This window comes from Oncorhynchus mykiss, chromosome 1, assembly GCF_057628025.1.
Source record: "Oncorhynchus mykiss isolate SJ-2025 chromosome 1, ASM5762802v1, whole genome shotgun sequence".
Lineage (NCBI taxonomy): Eukaryota > Metazoa > Chordata > Actinopteri > Salmoniformes > Salmonidae > Oncorhynchus > Oncorhynchus mykiss.
Genome location: NC_143022.1, coordinates 70,982,525 through 70,998,075, shown reverse-complemented (window position 1 = coordinate 70,998,075; position 15,551 = coordinate 70,982,525). Strand labels below are relative to the sequence as shown.

The window sequence follows — 15,551 nt, the reverse complement described above, 5'->3', positions numbered from 1 at the left end:
GAGAGTCATTCAGTGGAGTGAATGACTGCCAAACATAACCAAAGGTTTCTTTCACCGTCTTCACTCTTTCCAACGTATTCCTCCGTTGACAATGAGAGCTAAACTTAGTGCATGTGACGTCTCTTTAGGAGGGTGTCAACCAAATTAGGCTGGGTTTCAGATTGGGGAGCGAGCCCTTAATTATTATCTCTTGTCCTGTGTTGTGTCAGTACACAGCCTCTGTGACACACTACCCTGCCTGCCTGCCTGCCTGTATCAGAACACTGCTCTTATCGTGGCAGGGCATGGCCGCATGATCCGGCTTGTTCTTTTCCCAGAACTACACTACCTAGATCCTCTTTGGGTTCTGAACGCACAGTACCAGTCAAAAGTTTGGACACCCCTACTCATTCAAGGGCCTCTCTTTGTTTTGACTGGTTTCTACATTGTAGAATAATAGTGAAGACATCAAAACGATGAAACAACACATGGAATCATGTAGTAACCAAAAAAGTGTTAAACAAATCAAAATATATTTTAGATTCTTCAAAGTAGCCACCTTTTGCCTTAATGATTGTGGAGGCTAGGTCTTCTGATGCAGCACTCCATCACTCTCCTTCTTGGTCAAATACCCCTTACACAGGGATGTCGTATCTCTGCAGAATGTGGTTGTAGCCATGCTGGTTGTGTGCCTTGAATTCTAAATAAATCACTGACAGTGTCACCAGCAAAGCACCATCACACCACCTCCTCCATGCTTCGCAGTGGGAACCACACATGCAGAGATCATCCTTTCACCTACTCTGTGTCTCACAGAGCTCAACAGACCAAAGGACAGATTTGGTCTAATGTCCATTGTTCGGGTTTTTTGGCCCAAGCAAGTGTCTTCTTCTTCTTATTGGTGTCCTTTAGTAGTGGTTTCTTTGCAGCAATTTGTTCGTGAATGCCTGATTTCACACAGTCTCCTCTGAACCGTTGATGTTGAGATGTGTCTGTTACTTGAACTCTGAAGGATTTATTTGGGCTGCAATTTCTGAGGCTGGTATCCTCTGCAGCAGAGGTAACTCCAGGTCTTCCTTTCCTGTGGCGTTCCTCATGAGAATCATTCATCATAGCGCTTTATGGTATTTGCGACAGCGCTTGAACAAACGTTCAAAGTTCTTGAAATGTTCCGCATTGACTGACCTTCATGTCTTAAGGTAATGATGACCTGTCGTTTCTCTTTGCTTATTTGAGCTGTTCTTGCCATAAAATGGAGTTGGTATTTTATCAAATAGGGCAATCTTCTGTATACCACCCCTACCTTGTCACAGCACAACTGATTGGCTCAAACACATTAAGCAGGAAATAAATTCCGCAAATTAACTTTTAACAAGGCACACATGTTAATTGAAATGCATTCCAGGTGACTACCTCATGAAGTTGGTTGAGAGAATGCCAAGAGTGTGCAAAGCTGTTATCAAGGCAAAGGGTGGGTACTTTGAAGAATCTCAATATATTTTGATTTGTTGAACACTTTTTTTTTAGTAAAAATAGTAAAAACAATGAAAATCCCTTGAATGAGTTGGTGTGTCCAGACTTTTGACTGGTACTGTATGGTATACCAAGAAGTGTCTTTTTGCCAAAATGCCAAATTTAATGGACTCGGATGGTGGTCAGTTTTTAACCTGTTGCTCAACTGTTGAGAATCTAAACTGGGGTAGAATGTTGTGGAAGTGGAGCACATGGAGAAATCAAACAGGATCAAACCTTAGCCTCGACTTAACAATCAAGACTGTCTTTTGCTACCTGTGTACTGTTACTGTAATATTAACGAGATGTTTCCTGAAACCACCCACATTGTGAGGTGTTGACGAGACACGATTTTGGGAAGACCCTAGTCTGGAGTTGGCCTAGGAAGAGGCTATATTAGCCCTGTGAAACATGGCATGCCTGGCGTGCTGGGTGTTCCCTTACATGCCATATAAGGGACCCCCCCCCCCTCCCACTGCCACTGTGCTATTGCTTTCTGTAGAGGGGTGACTATTCTTAGGCTGTCACTTCAGCTCATCTAAACAGGCAAGACCTCTTCCTCTGGCTCTCTACTCTCTTCTGTCTCTCTTTCTGTCATTATTTAAAAAGGGTTAGGCGTGAATTACATATTTGTCTGTGGCTGAACTGGGTTGGTTTTTAATTTGCTGTGCTCCCAGTCTCATTTGACATTTCGGGGAGATATTGTATCTTTTTTTTTGTCCTCACCTGTACTTTTCTTTTTTTTTGCACCTTTTTTTCTGCTTTCAGAGGCTACTTGGCTCCTGCCCCACCCCCTCTACCTCCATTTTTGGACACCACTTTGCAGGAAGATTAAACCACACAAGCAATCAAAGCCTTTGGAAGAATGAGTAGCTACAATATTTCTCTGAGTGGGCCGGCCCCATGGGGCTTCCGATTGCAGGGAGGCAAGGACTTCAACATGCCCCTGACCATCTCCAGGGTAAGAGCTTGATTCAACCAATTCAAAGTACATATAACCATACTTTGTGTACACACACACACACACACACACACACACATGAAGATATTTCTCCATCCCATAGCCCATGTGTCTTTTGACCAATGAGACGATCCTTTGTCCTGCATTAAGCTTGAATCTCAATGTTGTGGTTTACATGACGGTCGGTGCTTGACGCAGTCACCAAACCCTTGTATGACATCAAGTATTGTATTACTGCTACGGTACTAGTACAGTACTTGTGGGTATGTTAAACATGGTGGTCCTTTTTGGGAAGTTTGGTTGATTTGATAGATTGTTTGGGATGCAGTGTTTATTGTAGTAGTTTCAATACATTTGTCTCATTGGTTGGTATCATTGTGTGGTATTGACAATCCAGTGCTAAAGCTTGGCATTTGCTGAAGTCTGAGAATAGGCTTTGTTGTGTTTGACTTTTTTCTGTAGTAGTATGTTCACCTTACACATTGTAAAGGCCATGCATAAAATGATGCCAAAACTCTGCCATGTGAACATAGAAACCGAAATTGGTGGATGGGGGAGGATGCCGGCCAACTTGTGTATTTTCAGTCTGGAATCGTGGCACAACGTACATAGTTACTTCAGTTGCTACTCCAGCTGTGGTTATGCCTTTTTGAGTGTTTTGCGTTTGTGCTGTCACGACCCGATATGTGGGTTCATTGCCATTTCCTCTCCAAAAACTGAACCAATTGGGGTTTTTTTTCACCCTGTAATTTTGAGGTTTCGAGGTGTATTTCCCCACTTTGTTTTAGTAAGAGGTGTTGTAAGAGGTGTTGTGACCTGAACATTACAAGTTATTTTCTGGGAAGAAAAAAATCAATTTTCGATGAACATCTCTTCTAAGAACATCAATCTATCAGTGCCATTCAAACAGATATTTGTAGAAGAGATATTTCTTAGAAGAAATGAGGAAACTGGAATAACAGGAGTCTGGTATGTGTGCTCTGGTGTGTATTCCTGAAGCATATGTGTTCATAACGGGTGCATCTTTGGATATATGTGCATAACTCACTTGTAGATTACCTTGACATTACCTATGTTAGGACTTGTGTGTGTGTGTGTGTGTGTGTGTGTGTGTGTGTGTGTGTGTGTGTGTGCGCGCGCACGCACGCACGCACGCGCAGATCCTTTTCTATTCTTAGGCCCCAGGTGAGGAAAGTCTCTCCACTCAGTTGTGTGACTGACTGGCATTAGAGGAACCTGAGGTTGGAGAAAATAGAGGCATATAATTAGACCCAGGGGTGTCAAACAGTGGCAGTTGGATGTGCTCCACACTGAAAGGATTCAATGGCGTTCCGTCACCCATCCACACATACATTGTGGCCACAGAACAATGTTCACTGGACAGGCTCTCCATTTATCCCTCTACGGTGATGAAGACTCCCTGACATGGACTGGTTTTCAGCACCCACACCGCAGAATAGAAAGATGCACAGCCAGATGCCGTGCCTGTCAAAGTAATGTCTCTGTCTTTGCTCTGTCTCTGCACATCAGAGAGGCAGAAGTTGGCATGGAGAATGCAGCTATTTCCAAATCAACCTATTGCCCCTTCTCCTTACTTGATCTGAAAGGATTGGAGAAGTGTAAGCCACACAGTAAAAAGTCCACCTACTGTAGCATTTCAAAGGGCAAAGTAGTATAGCTATTACTATTATTAATACAGTCCTTTCAGATCTACAGGAAGTGGATAGGGGCAAGGGGTCCATTTGGAATTGAGGCATACATGTAGCCTCAGCACGCACTAACTTTGATTTCAGTGAGCCTTTAGAACTGGTTGTTGAATACCTTACTGTACAGTCTTGTATAGAGGAGGCCTTCAAGCTGGGCTCTCCAGTCTGCAGCACAGGAGCACAAGGCCCAGTCACTCAGCACTCTGACAGGTGGAGAGGAACTTCCGCCTGCTTAGAGCTCCTGCTCCCGCCTATAAATAGTTCCTGTCCCACCGGTGGACAATGCTGTTTGTTTGGGTGGTCCATGACTGCTGTCTTTTTTTTTTTTCCATAGCCAGGTGTGACAGAGGGAGAGAATGTGTGTTGTGTTGCAGCCTACATACTTTGCATGCACTGTATGATAGAGAGGGAAGTTAAGGGGGTGGGGGGGTTGGGTTGTTAAATTGCTGTTAAATTGCTGATGACCAAGCTGCTGCTCGTGTCACTCACATGTGACGGCCTGGACTGCACAACCTCAGCCCTGTACACACATACTGCAACGGCTACTGTGGTGGTTCCAATTACCCATGTCATGTTACAGTATGTCCGTGATATAGCTGGCTACATAAGATCTAGCACTGTGAGACAGATCCCCAGGGGCGAGGTCTGGTTGGATGGATTATGGCTGTAAAAAGATGTGTTGTGTTATAAGATGCTCTGTGTGCAGTACATCTCAAGCGACTTAAAACATTACTAAAATTCAAATCTGAAACATTATTATAACAGTATAGCTATGAAGGTTGAGTAAACTTCCATGATGCGGGCACAAGTAACATTCCATTTTTGACGCTGTAGATTATTCTTCTCATTTGTCTGCATGCTTTACTGTATATTACGCTGGGTTTATCAGGGTTAGAATAGTTAAATGGATTTTCCGAGTACTTTTGTATACTTTTTAGCCAGTAGTTCTGAAAGTAGAGCTCACGAGCCAAAAGTGGTCCTCGAAAATTGCGTACATATGTGCAGATACAGTGCATTTAGAAAGTTGTTTTATTTTATTTAACTTGGCAAGTCAGTTCAGAACACATTCTTATTTACAATGATGGCCTAGGAACAGTGTTCAGGGGCAGAACGATTTTGACCTTGTCAGCTCAGGGATTCGATCTAGAAACCTTTCGGTTACTGGCCCAACGCTCTACCTGTCGCCCCTGCAAGTCAGCTAAGTGTTCAGACCCCTTGACTTATTCCACATTTTGTTATGTTATGTTACTCTAAAACATATATTTTTTAAAAGGTCCACAAGAACACAGTGGCCTCCATCATTCTTAAATTAAATACGTTTGGAACCACCAAGACTCTTCATAGAGCTGGCCACCCGGCCAAAGTAAGCAATCTGGGGAGAAGAGCCTTGGTCAGGGAGGTAACCAAGAAACCGATGGTCACTCTGACAGAGCTCCAGGGTTCCTCTGTGAAGATGGGAGGACTTTCCAGAAGGACAACCATCTTTGCAGAACTCCAATTAGGCCTTTATGGTAGAGTTATGGTAGAGCCCGCTTGGAGTTTGCCAAAAGGCCCCTAAAGACACTCAGGCCATGAGAAACAAGATTCTCTGGACTGATGAAACCAAGGTTATCCAGAAAAACATTTTCTTTCAAACTATGGGTTTTGTGGCTAATTGAGGGAAGACCGTAATTGTGCTCAAAGTATGAACTACACATTGACACATCCAACCCAAAGCGGGAGGTTTTGAAAATACTTGGTAGTCGCGAATGTTCTGGAGCATGTCTTAAACTCTAGGTCTGGCTTTGGGTATACTGAAACGGGTTAAGAGCTCTGTCTAACTTTATACAAAATACCTGGTTCAATGACCTCTCTTCCAAAAGGTGCTAATTCATTACATTTCAAACATATATTTTTATTCATGTATAGGCTATGAATTAGATACCATCACCTTTGCATGTGAAATGTAATTTCAATTCTTGGCTCAAGTTTAAAGCATTTGAGCTCAGTCTGTTGCTACCCTGCCGCCCCGGTTCCTTGCCATCAACATTTGCAAACATTTGCAAAAAATTGTCCTCTCTCTATTGTTTTTGGAATTTTTAATGCTCTCTGACTGTCTAATGATTATTAGTGTGCTGGACCATCAATAAACTGTATGAATGTAGGTCCATTATCATTTCTACACAGTTTCAATTAATAAAAAAAAAATGACTCCAACCACCCGCGGGCCGGATTGGAGCGCCCGGGCCGTAAGTTTCACACCCCTGGTGTAGAGGTGAAAACAGGAGTGATGCTAAAGCAGATACCACATGGGAAGCATGAACTTGAAACCCTGCTATAATATCAAGCAGCAGACCGTGATAAATACCTCACTGTGAGGCTGGGATGAAAATAAACCTTGTTGGAAGAGGGGCCTTTCAAAAATATTTCTGCAGTTTTCAAGTGGGACACTGTGATGTTGGGATGAAAATAAACCTTGTTGGAAGAGGGGCCTTTCAAAAAAAATGTCCTCTGTTTTCAAGTGGGGCACTTAATTTGTCCACATTCCGGTCCTGGCTGGCTTGCATGTGACTTGGCTTCTTTGTGTGAGAAAAATCAGCTGCTGTCTCTGTTGTCCTCAAGAGAACGACTCATCAAATCAAAATGTATTTGTCACATGCGCTGAATACAAGTGTAGACCTTACAGTGAAATGCTTACTTACAAGCCCTTAACTCTATTTGAACTGCACTATTGGTTAAGAACATATTTACCAGATAAACAGAGGTAAAAAATTAATAATAATAAAAAGTAACAGGGGGTACTGGTACTGAGTCAGTGGGCGGGGCTACAGGTTAGTTGAGGTCATTTGTACATGTAGGTGGGGGTGAAGTGACTATGCATAGATAAAAACAGCGAGGAGCAGCAATGTTCAAAACAAATGTAGGGGGGGGCAATGTAAATAGTCTGGTGTACGTTTGATTAATTGTTCAGCTGTCTTATGGCTTGGGTGTAGTAGCTGTTGAGGAGCCTTTTGATCCTAGACTTGGCGCTCCAGTACCGCTTGCCATGCGGTAGCAGAGAAAACAGTCTATGACTTGGGTGACTGGAGTCTCTGACAATTTTATGGGCTTTCCTCTGACACCGCCTATTATATAGGTCCTGGATGACAGGAAGCTTGGCCCCAGTGATGTACTGGGCAGTACATTATGGTCAGATACTGAGCAGTTGCCATACCAGGCGGTGATGCAACCGGTCAGGATGCTCTCGGTGGTGCAGCTGTAGAACTTTTTGAGGATCTGGGGACCCATGCCAAATCTTTTCAGTCTCCTGAGGGGGAAAAGGTGTTGTTGTGCCCTATTCACGACTGTCTTGGTGTGTTTGGACCATGATAGTTCGTTGGTGATGTGTACACCAAGGAACTTGTAACTCTCGACCCGCTACACTACAGCCCCGTCAATCATAATGGGGGCCTGTTCAGCCCGCCTTTTCCTGTAGTTCCTCGGATGTGAGTCACCATTTTATTGGATTATAAATTCCCCATAGTTATGAGGGAGCACTATGACATTTCCTTTTAATATTGGACTGCGATTAAAAACTAATGTGGCCTTCATAAGATGTCTGAGAGAAATGTCAGCAAGGAAATCCATTATCTCGGAATGCAAAATGTGTACATAGCAAATCTCTGGGGTACAGTAAGGAGAATAGCACTGAATTGGAAGAGGGGCATACCTAGTTAGTTGTACAATTGAAATGTGTCTTCTACCCACGCTATTGAGAGGCACATGCAGGATTGCTGGTTGTGATATGATCCTTTCTATTCTACGTTGTCTGTTAGGACACCTTGGCTCGCAACAATTCATGTTATCAAGAAGTTTATGGGACTCATGAAAGTGATTAAAACAAAATGTAATTTATTTGAGCTTCTTCGACTGTCCTCCAATATAGCCTCAGAAGATCACGTTTTACAACAGGCTTTAATCTGATCTGTAATCATCCTTTACGGAAATTCTGTTTGCAGTTTGCGGGCTCAGCTGTGTCATGTTGCTATTAAAATGTGTCTCTTCTCCTCCCCTGGGCAGTGGCCTAGGTTGTTGAGTTTCGAGTGTCTTCTTACCTTCCGCAATAGTATTTGTTTCAATTGAGGGAGGGCTGGTTATCCAACACAGAAGGGCTCATCTGACAGTTTTAGTTAAAGCTTCTTGGCTATAGTATGTTGCGGTAAAGTGGTCATTGCTTACGGCCTTTAGTCTGCCTGTGAGACTTGATATTGACAGATGAACACATCCCCTTGAGTGGATGCGGGTGATTATGTTCTTTCTGTTTGAGTGTCGGCCCGAGATCGAGGGCAAATGGGGCCATGCTTTCAAACTTTCGAGTCATTGCCTCTCATACACTGATCCTCATGTTGGGTATGTGACCCTGTCTGTGACAAGGTGGATTTGACGAGCTGATTCGTTCATTCAAATCAGTAAAAACAGTACACCATCCAGCCATCACTAAACGCGTCTAATTATCTTAGCGTAGGCTAAATGCAACCTTGTGTGAGGGTGAAGCACATCATGTTTATAGGCAATATCTAGTAGAATAGCACTGTCTGTTTTACCCTTGGACCGCTGAGTTGTTAAACCTTTGTAGAGCGTCGGCCTTGTAGATTTGCCATAAATCAGTGTCATACACTAGACTTAAATACTGTACCTGTCTTAGAACCAGCAGACAAGGCACACCCTCTAAACCCATCTGGTGTACATTAGATGAATGTCAAACTCCTCCCCTTGCACCCAGGATTTAACAAGGTCTGCTTGATGCAGTTTGTACCCTTTCAATTTACTGTGCGGTCTGAATTCCCCCACTTCTCCGAATCCATACGGGTTTATGTGTAGTTTTATGGGCCGTATCTTCCTCCCCAGTTAAATAGTTTTATGGGCCGTATCTTCCTCCCCAGTTAAATTCCCTCTTCCTATCAATCAAGCTCGCTGCAACTCTAAACAAGATGCAACCCTCCCCCCACAGTAGCAGACTGAAGATTGAGGTCCTGAGCAGTCAGTAGGCTGCTGACTCAGTTTGATAATGTGTCTGTGATGTTAGCCCGGGTCTCACAGGCCTCTGCATTCCAGCACCCCCCCCCCAGGCCTGTGGTACGAGAGCCAGTGACTGGGGCTGCTGACAGGCAAGGCTGTTTTTAGCAAGCCACTGAAGGTCAGCGCTGCTCGGCAGATTGTGAGGGCTATATATACCAACAGTGCCCACCTCCACCCCTTCAGGGGTCAGGGGACCGGGTTGGGACTTAACTCAGCCTCTCTTAGCTGTCCATTGGTGTCAGCGGTGGGTTAATGTCTCCTGGAGCCTATGATGGCTGTGTTCTCATGGGGTTTAATTGCTGTTACTGAGAGGTAATCTGGACTGTTGACCTGTGAAGAAGCATTGAGGCTTTCCCAAGGCAGACTAGGACTGCTGGGTAGAGCAGTGGTGTGGGGGATAGGATATCGGGTCACCCTGATTCTTTTTGCGCTTGCTAGCAGAAACTAACCTAAGACTCAAGCTTTGGTCTTCAAGTATGTGACTTGTAAAATGACACATATTTTGGACAAATGAAACACTTTATTCTGTGTAAATATGGTGTAGACCTTATTTTCCCCTGAAATTAATACCGTACTAGCAAGAGAACTTCTGGGTTTTTAAGTGTTTCCCTCTCATAAACCTGTTGTTAATTTATGTTAATTTATGTAAAAGCATTGGGTGTACTTTTGAAACCTCAGAATGATCTTGTGAAAGAGCAGTTTGAATTAATACAGAATGATATTGTGAAAGAGCAGTTTGAATTAATACAGAATGATCTTGTGAAAGAGCAGTTTGAATTAATACAGAATGATCTTGTGAAAGAGCAGTTTGAATTAATACAGAATGATCTTGTGAAAGAGCAGTTTGAATTAATACAGAATGATCTTGTGAAAGAGCAGTTTGAATTAATACAGAATGATCTTGTGAAAGAGCAGTTTGAATTAATACAGAATGATCTTGTGAAAGAGCAGTTTGAATTAATACGTATTGAATCAAATGTGTTGGGGACACATAGATGAATCAAATCAGAAGTTCTGTGTCATGATAAGTGGACAACCCCATAATGAACAAAATATGAATCAAACCATGATCTGATGAAGCGATTACATCGTGGCAGGCCAGTGAAACTGTGATACAAGAGTGTGGGGCCTCATTTCAGCATATCGATACTGTAGCTCTTTGGCTGGCGATCACTCTTTAGTTAGCTACTGTACTTCTGACTCTTTACTGATTTCCCTCTTTCTTTCTCTCTCTATTTGCTTCCCTTTTGCCTTTATCTCTTTCAAGTCAAAGGGCTTTATTGGCAACATATGTTATAGATAATAAACAAAAGTGAAATAAAAGAGGAACAGTAAACACTCATAAACCTTCCAAAGGAATAGAGACATTTGAAATGTCATTATGGCTATATATTTCTCCTCTCTCTCTCTCTCTCTCTCTCTCTCTCTCTCTCTCTCTCTCTGTGCCCCCACTTTCCCCCATGGTCTTTGCCTGGCCCATAGAACAGGCCAGTCCTTTGTGTGTTGTGAGTGCACAGGAGATTTGAGCTGGCATATCAGCCAGCCATTCACCCAGATATCAATAGACCAGAGTCGGGGTGGACGGTTGGTACAGGTTTTGTGAGCCAGTTGGTAATCCACTCCTCACCCTCTCTCTCAAGCCCTTTGTTTTTCCTGGTTGCCCCAACATTTCGTCTTCTTACTTGCTTGGTGGCTCCAGTGAGAAACAGAAGTTTCAATGAACTTGGATTTTGTAGCTTATTTAGTCAGCGGGGGGGATTCTACTCATTTATTGATGCAAGACGTTTTCCATTTTAGTCATCATTGGGGGAAAGATTGTCTAAAAAATGGAGCAACACCTGTTGCATGTTTTACTCCAGTAGCAATGTAATCTCTGTGTTATCTCATTTCCTGCATTATTACGGCGTGACCCTGATGGTCACCTTGACTGTAAGATGGAGAGGGTCACTAGTAACTCTTTGATCAAACAACTATCTTGTCCTCTATGGCACCAATTGTAATAGAGTTGACTTGACTGACCAGTGGAGCACAAACACCATTGTAAATACAACGTATATTTATCAATCAAATGTATTTACATCAGCCGATGTCACAAAGTAAATGTCAGTTGGCTTTTCATAGCCGATCATTAAGAGTATCTCTACCGCTCCTGCTGTCTCTGGAGAGTTGAAAACAGCAGGTCTGGGACAAATAGCACGTCCGGTGAACAGGTCAGGGTTCCATAGCCGCAGACAGAACAGTTGAAACTGGAGCAGCAGCACAGCCAGGTGGACTGGGGACAGCAAGGAGCCATCATGCCAGGTAGTCCTGAGGCATGGTCCTAGGGGCTCAGGTCCTCCGAAAGAGAGAATTATAGAGAGCATACTTAAATTCACACAGGACACCGGATAAGACAGGAGAAGTACTCCAGATATAACAGACTGACCCTAGCCCCCTGACACATAAACTACTGCAGCATAAATACTGGAGGCTGAGACAGGAGGGGTCAGGAGACACTGTGGCCTCATCCGATGATACCCCCGGACAGGGCCAAACAGGCAGGACAGAACCCCACCCACTTTGCCAAGCACAGCCCCCACACCACTAGAGGGATATCTTCAACCAACAACTTACCATCCAGAGACAAGGCCGAGTATAGCCCACAAAGATCTCCGCCACGGCACAACCCAAGGGAGGGCGCCAACCCAGACAGGAAGATCACGTCAGTGACTCAACCCACTCAAGTGACGCACCCCTCCTAGGGACGGCATGGAAGAGCACCAGTAAGCCAGTGACTCAGCCCCTGTAATAGGGTTAGAGGCAGAGAATCCCAGTGGAGAGAGGGGAACCGGCCAGGCAGAGACAGCAAGGGCGGTTTGTTGCTCCAGTGCCTTTCCGTTCACTTTCACACTCCTGGGCCAGACTACACTCATTCATATGACCCACTGAAGAGATGAGTCTTCAGTAAAGAGTTAAAGGTTTTAGACCGAGTCTACGTCTCTCACATGGGTAGGCAGACCATTCCATAAAGAAGGAGCTCTATAGGAGAAAGCCCTGCCTCTAGCTGTTTGCTTAGAAATTCTAGGGACAATTAGGAGGCCTGCGTCTTGTGACTGTAGCGTACGTGTAGGTATGTACGGCAGGACCAAATCGGAAAGATAGGTAGGAGCAAGCCCATGTAATGCTTTGTAGGTTAGCAGTAAGAACCTGCCAGTCTCTCGGTTCCTTGGTCTGTCCCTATAGTCTGTCCCCTCAGACTAATGACACATTTTCGGACATTCACTGAGTACAGTTTGATTTATTCATGGATGATGATAATAATAAATATTTAGAGGGGCTTGATCAGATTTTTTTTTGGGGGGGGAGAAACTATTTTTGTTAAAACATTGTGGCGTTTTAGTCTCTTTTTCAAATTATTATTTTAATCACAACCTTTTATAAAGCATAAATTATATTAATAAGCTCCTGTCAATTGTCCTGGACCCTGTCATAAACGATGACTGTCATCATTCTTTTCCCTCAATATTAATCTGAGAAACAGCACGGACACAATGTCTAGGAGCTCCAGTAATACATTATGACTGGCTCAGGAGATTTTCCTTTACCATGATCAAGAAACACTTTATTTAGGGACAGGATTTTATGACAAACCACTCTGTGATCCAGCAGTGGTTTTGGCAGTAGAATAGAAAGTCAGTTTTACCAATTGAGTGTGGGGCAATCAATAGCCATTAATGGCCATCGAAGGCTTTTGAAGGGCCTTAGATTGTGGTTTAGCAGTGACCCATCTATAAAAATGTAGTGTACACCAGGAATGTCCTTATTACCTCTGTTCACAGAGGAGATTGTCATCGGTTACATTCCCTGTTCCAATGGTTAGTTTCCTCTGCGGTACTCAGGACTCCCCACTAAATACAGCAGCAGGCTCCGTGTTTAATATTTGAACCTGTCTTGAGATTAAAGTCTTATGTACAGGATCACTGCAATATAATAAATGCCATTGTTCTTCCAATTATGTATTTTATTTTTGAAAAATAAATGTGTATTTCTTGGGGGGGGGGGGCTGTTTTTCCCTTTTTTTTGCAATGGAAAAACAACAACATTGCATGTTTTTAAGTCCACAATAATGCTTCAGCCGCATGAGGAGACCCCTTTTGAGGTCTTGGAAAAATCTGATAATATTTGTTTAGGGGTGTAGTTACCCTTTAATTCAAGTGCACACCTAGCAAGAGGCTGTTGTTTATCAGTGTTTTTGTAGTGCATATGTGATGGTAGAGTTTGCAAATACTCACTGGATTAATGCAAATAATCATGATACCATTCTGCCAGGTAAGCATGGGCAACTTTGAAGTTAACATTTTAATTGAAGGTTTTTGGGAAAGCTTTTCCATCTAGACCTATCAGAAGACTGTTTTCATTAGCATCATCGCTAACGGTTACACAAAGCGGTAGATGCGCACATCATACACAGACAGGGGCATTCTCATTGCCTCTTCAGGAAGCTGCAGGAAATACAAATCACTTAATCATTCTGTTAGATAGATAGATATAAATCTAAGACATTATCTGTTGAAGTGGGAAGTTTACATACACTTAGGTTCGAGTCATTAAAACTCTTTTTTTCAACCACTCCACACATTTCTTGTTAACAAACTATAGTTTTGGCAAGTCGGTTAGGACATCTACTTTGTGCATGACATAAGTAATTTTTCCAACAATTGTTTACAGACAGATAATTTCACTTATAATTCACTGTATCACAATTCCAGTTGGTCAGAAGTTTACATACACTAAGTTGACTGTGCCTTTAAACAGCTTGGAAAATTCCAGAAAATGATGTCATGGCTTTAGAAGCTTCTGATAGGCTAATTTACATAATTTGAGTCAATTGGGGGTGTACCTGTGGATGTATTTCAAGGCCTACCTTCAAACTCAGTGCCTCTTTGCTTGACATCATGGGAAAATCAAAGAATTGTAGACGCCCACAAGTCTGGTTCATCCTTGGGAGCAATTTCCAAGCGCCTGAAGCGTACTATTGTTTGTACAGATGAACATGGTACCAAGTATAAACACCATGGGACCATGCATCCGTCATACCACTCAGGAAGGAGACGCATTCTGTCTCCTAGAGATGAACGTACTTTGGTGCGAAAAGTGCAAATCAATCCCAGAACAACAGCAAAGGCCCTTGTGAAGATGCTGGAGGAAACCGGTACAAAAGTATCTATATTCACAGTAAAACGAGTTCTATATCGATATAACCTGAAAGGCCGCTCGGCAAGGAAGAAGCCACTGCTCCAAAACCGCCATTAAAAAGCCAGACTACGGTTTGCGACTGCACATGGGGACAAAGATCGTACTTTTTAGAGAAATGTCCTCTGATCTTATGAAACAAAAATGGAACTGTTTGGCCATAATGACCATCGTTATGTTTGGAGGGAAAAGGGGGAGGCTTGCAAGCCGAAGACCACCATCCCAACTGTGAAGCAGGGGTGGCAGCATCATGTTGTGGGGGTGCTTTGCTGCAGGAGGGACTGGTACACTTCACAAAATAGATGGCATCGTGAGGAGGAAAATTATGTGGATATATTATAGCAACATCTCATGACATTAATCAAGAAGTTAAAGCTTGTTCGCAAATGGTTCTTCCAAATGGACAATGACCCCAAGCATACTTCCAAAGTTGTGGCAAAATGACTTAAGGACAACGAAGTCAAGGCATTGGAGTGGTCATCACAAAGCCCTGACCTCAATCCCATAGAAAATGTGTGGGCAGAACTGAAAAAGCGTGTGCAAGCAAGGAGGCCTACAAACCTGACTCAGTTACACCAGCTCTGTCAGGAGGAATGGGCCAAAATTCACTCAACTTATTTTGGGAAGTTTGTGGAAGGCTACCGGAAACATTTGACCCAAGTTAAACAAATTTAAAGGTAATGCTACCAAATACTAATTGAGTGTATGTGAACTTCTGAACCACTGGGAATGTGATGAAAGAAATAAAAGCTGAAATAAATTAATCTTTCTTGTTACTGGCCTACGCACAATACCCCATAATGTCAGTGGATTTCTTTTAAAAAAAAAGAATGTATGACTAAAAAATAAAAAGCAGACGTGTCTTGAGTCAATAAGTTTTCAAACCTTTTGTTATGGCAAGCATAAATAAGTTCAGGAGTAAAGATTTGCTTAACGAGTCACATAAGTTGCATGGACTCACTCTGTGTGTTATTGACTGTATGTTTGTTTATCCCATGTGTAACTCTGTTGTTTTTGTCGCACTGCTTTGCTTTATCTTGGCCAGGTCGCAGTTGTAATAGAGAACTTGTTCTCAACTGACCTACCTGGTTAAATAAAGGTGAAAAAAAAAAAAAAAAAGTAGT

At 42.9% G+C, this 15,551-nt stretch overlaps 1 protein-coding gene across 18 annotated transcripts in view; it reads left to right on the top strand.

The window, feature by feature from the left end:
- ldb3a (LIM domain binding 3a) overlaps positions 1–15,551 on the top strand; it is a 69,247-nt gene that overhangs the window by 5,116 nt on the left and 48,580 nt on the right. For 5 of the 18 annotated variants that reach the window (XM_090238218.1, XM_090238202.1, XM_090238302.1 and 2 more), the window contains exon 2: positions 2,260–2,452. In XM_090238218.1, the coding sequence (XP_090094344.1) occupies positions 2,357–2,452 (96 nt within the window). In that variant the 5' untranslated portion in view covers positions 2,260–2,356. Of the gene's footprint in view, positions 1–1,888; positions 2,141–2,259; positions 2,453–15,551 lie in introns of those variants that run through there. The other 13 variants (XM_090238205.1, XM_090238195.1, XM_090238324.1 and 10 more) reach the window with 7 other exon arrangements.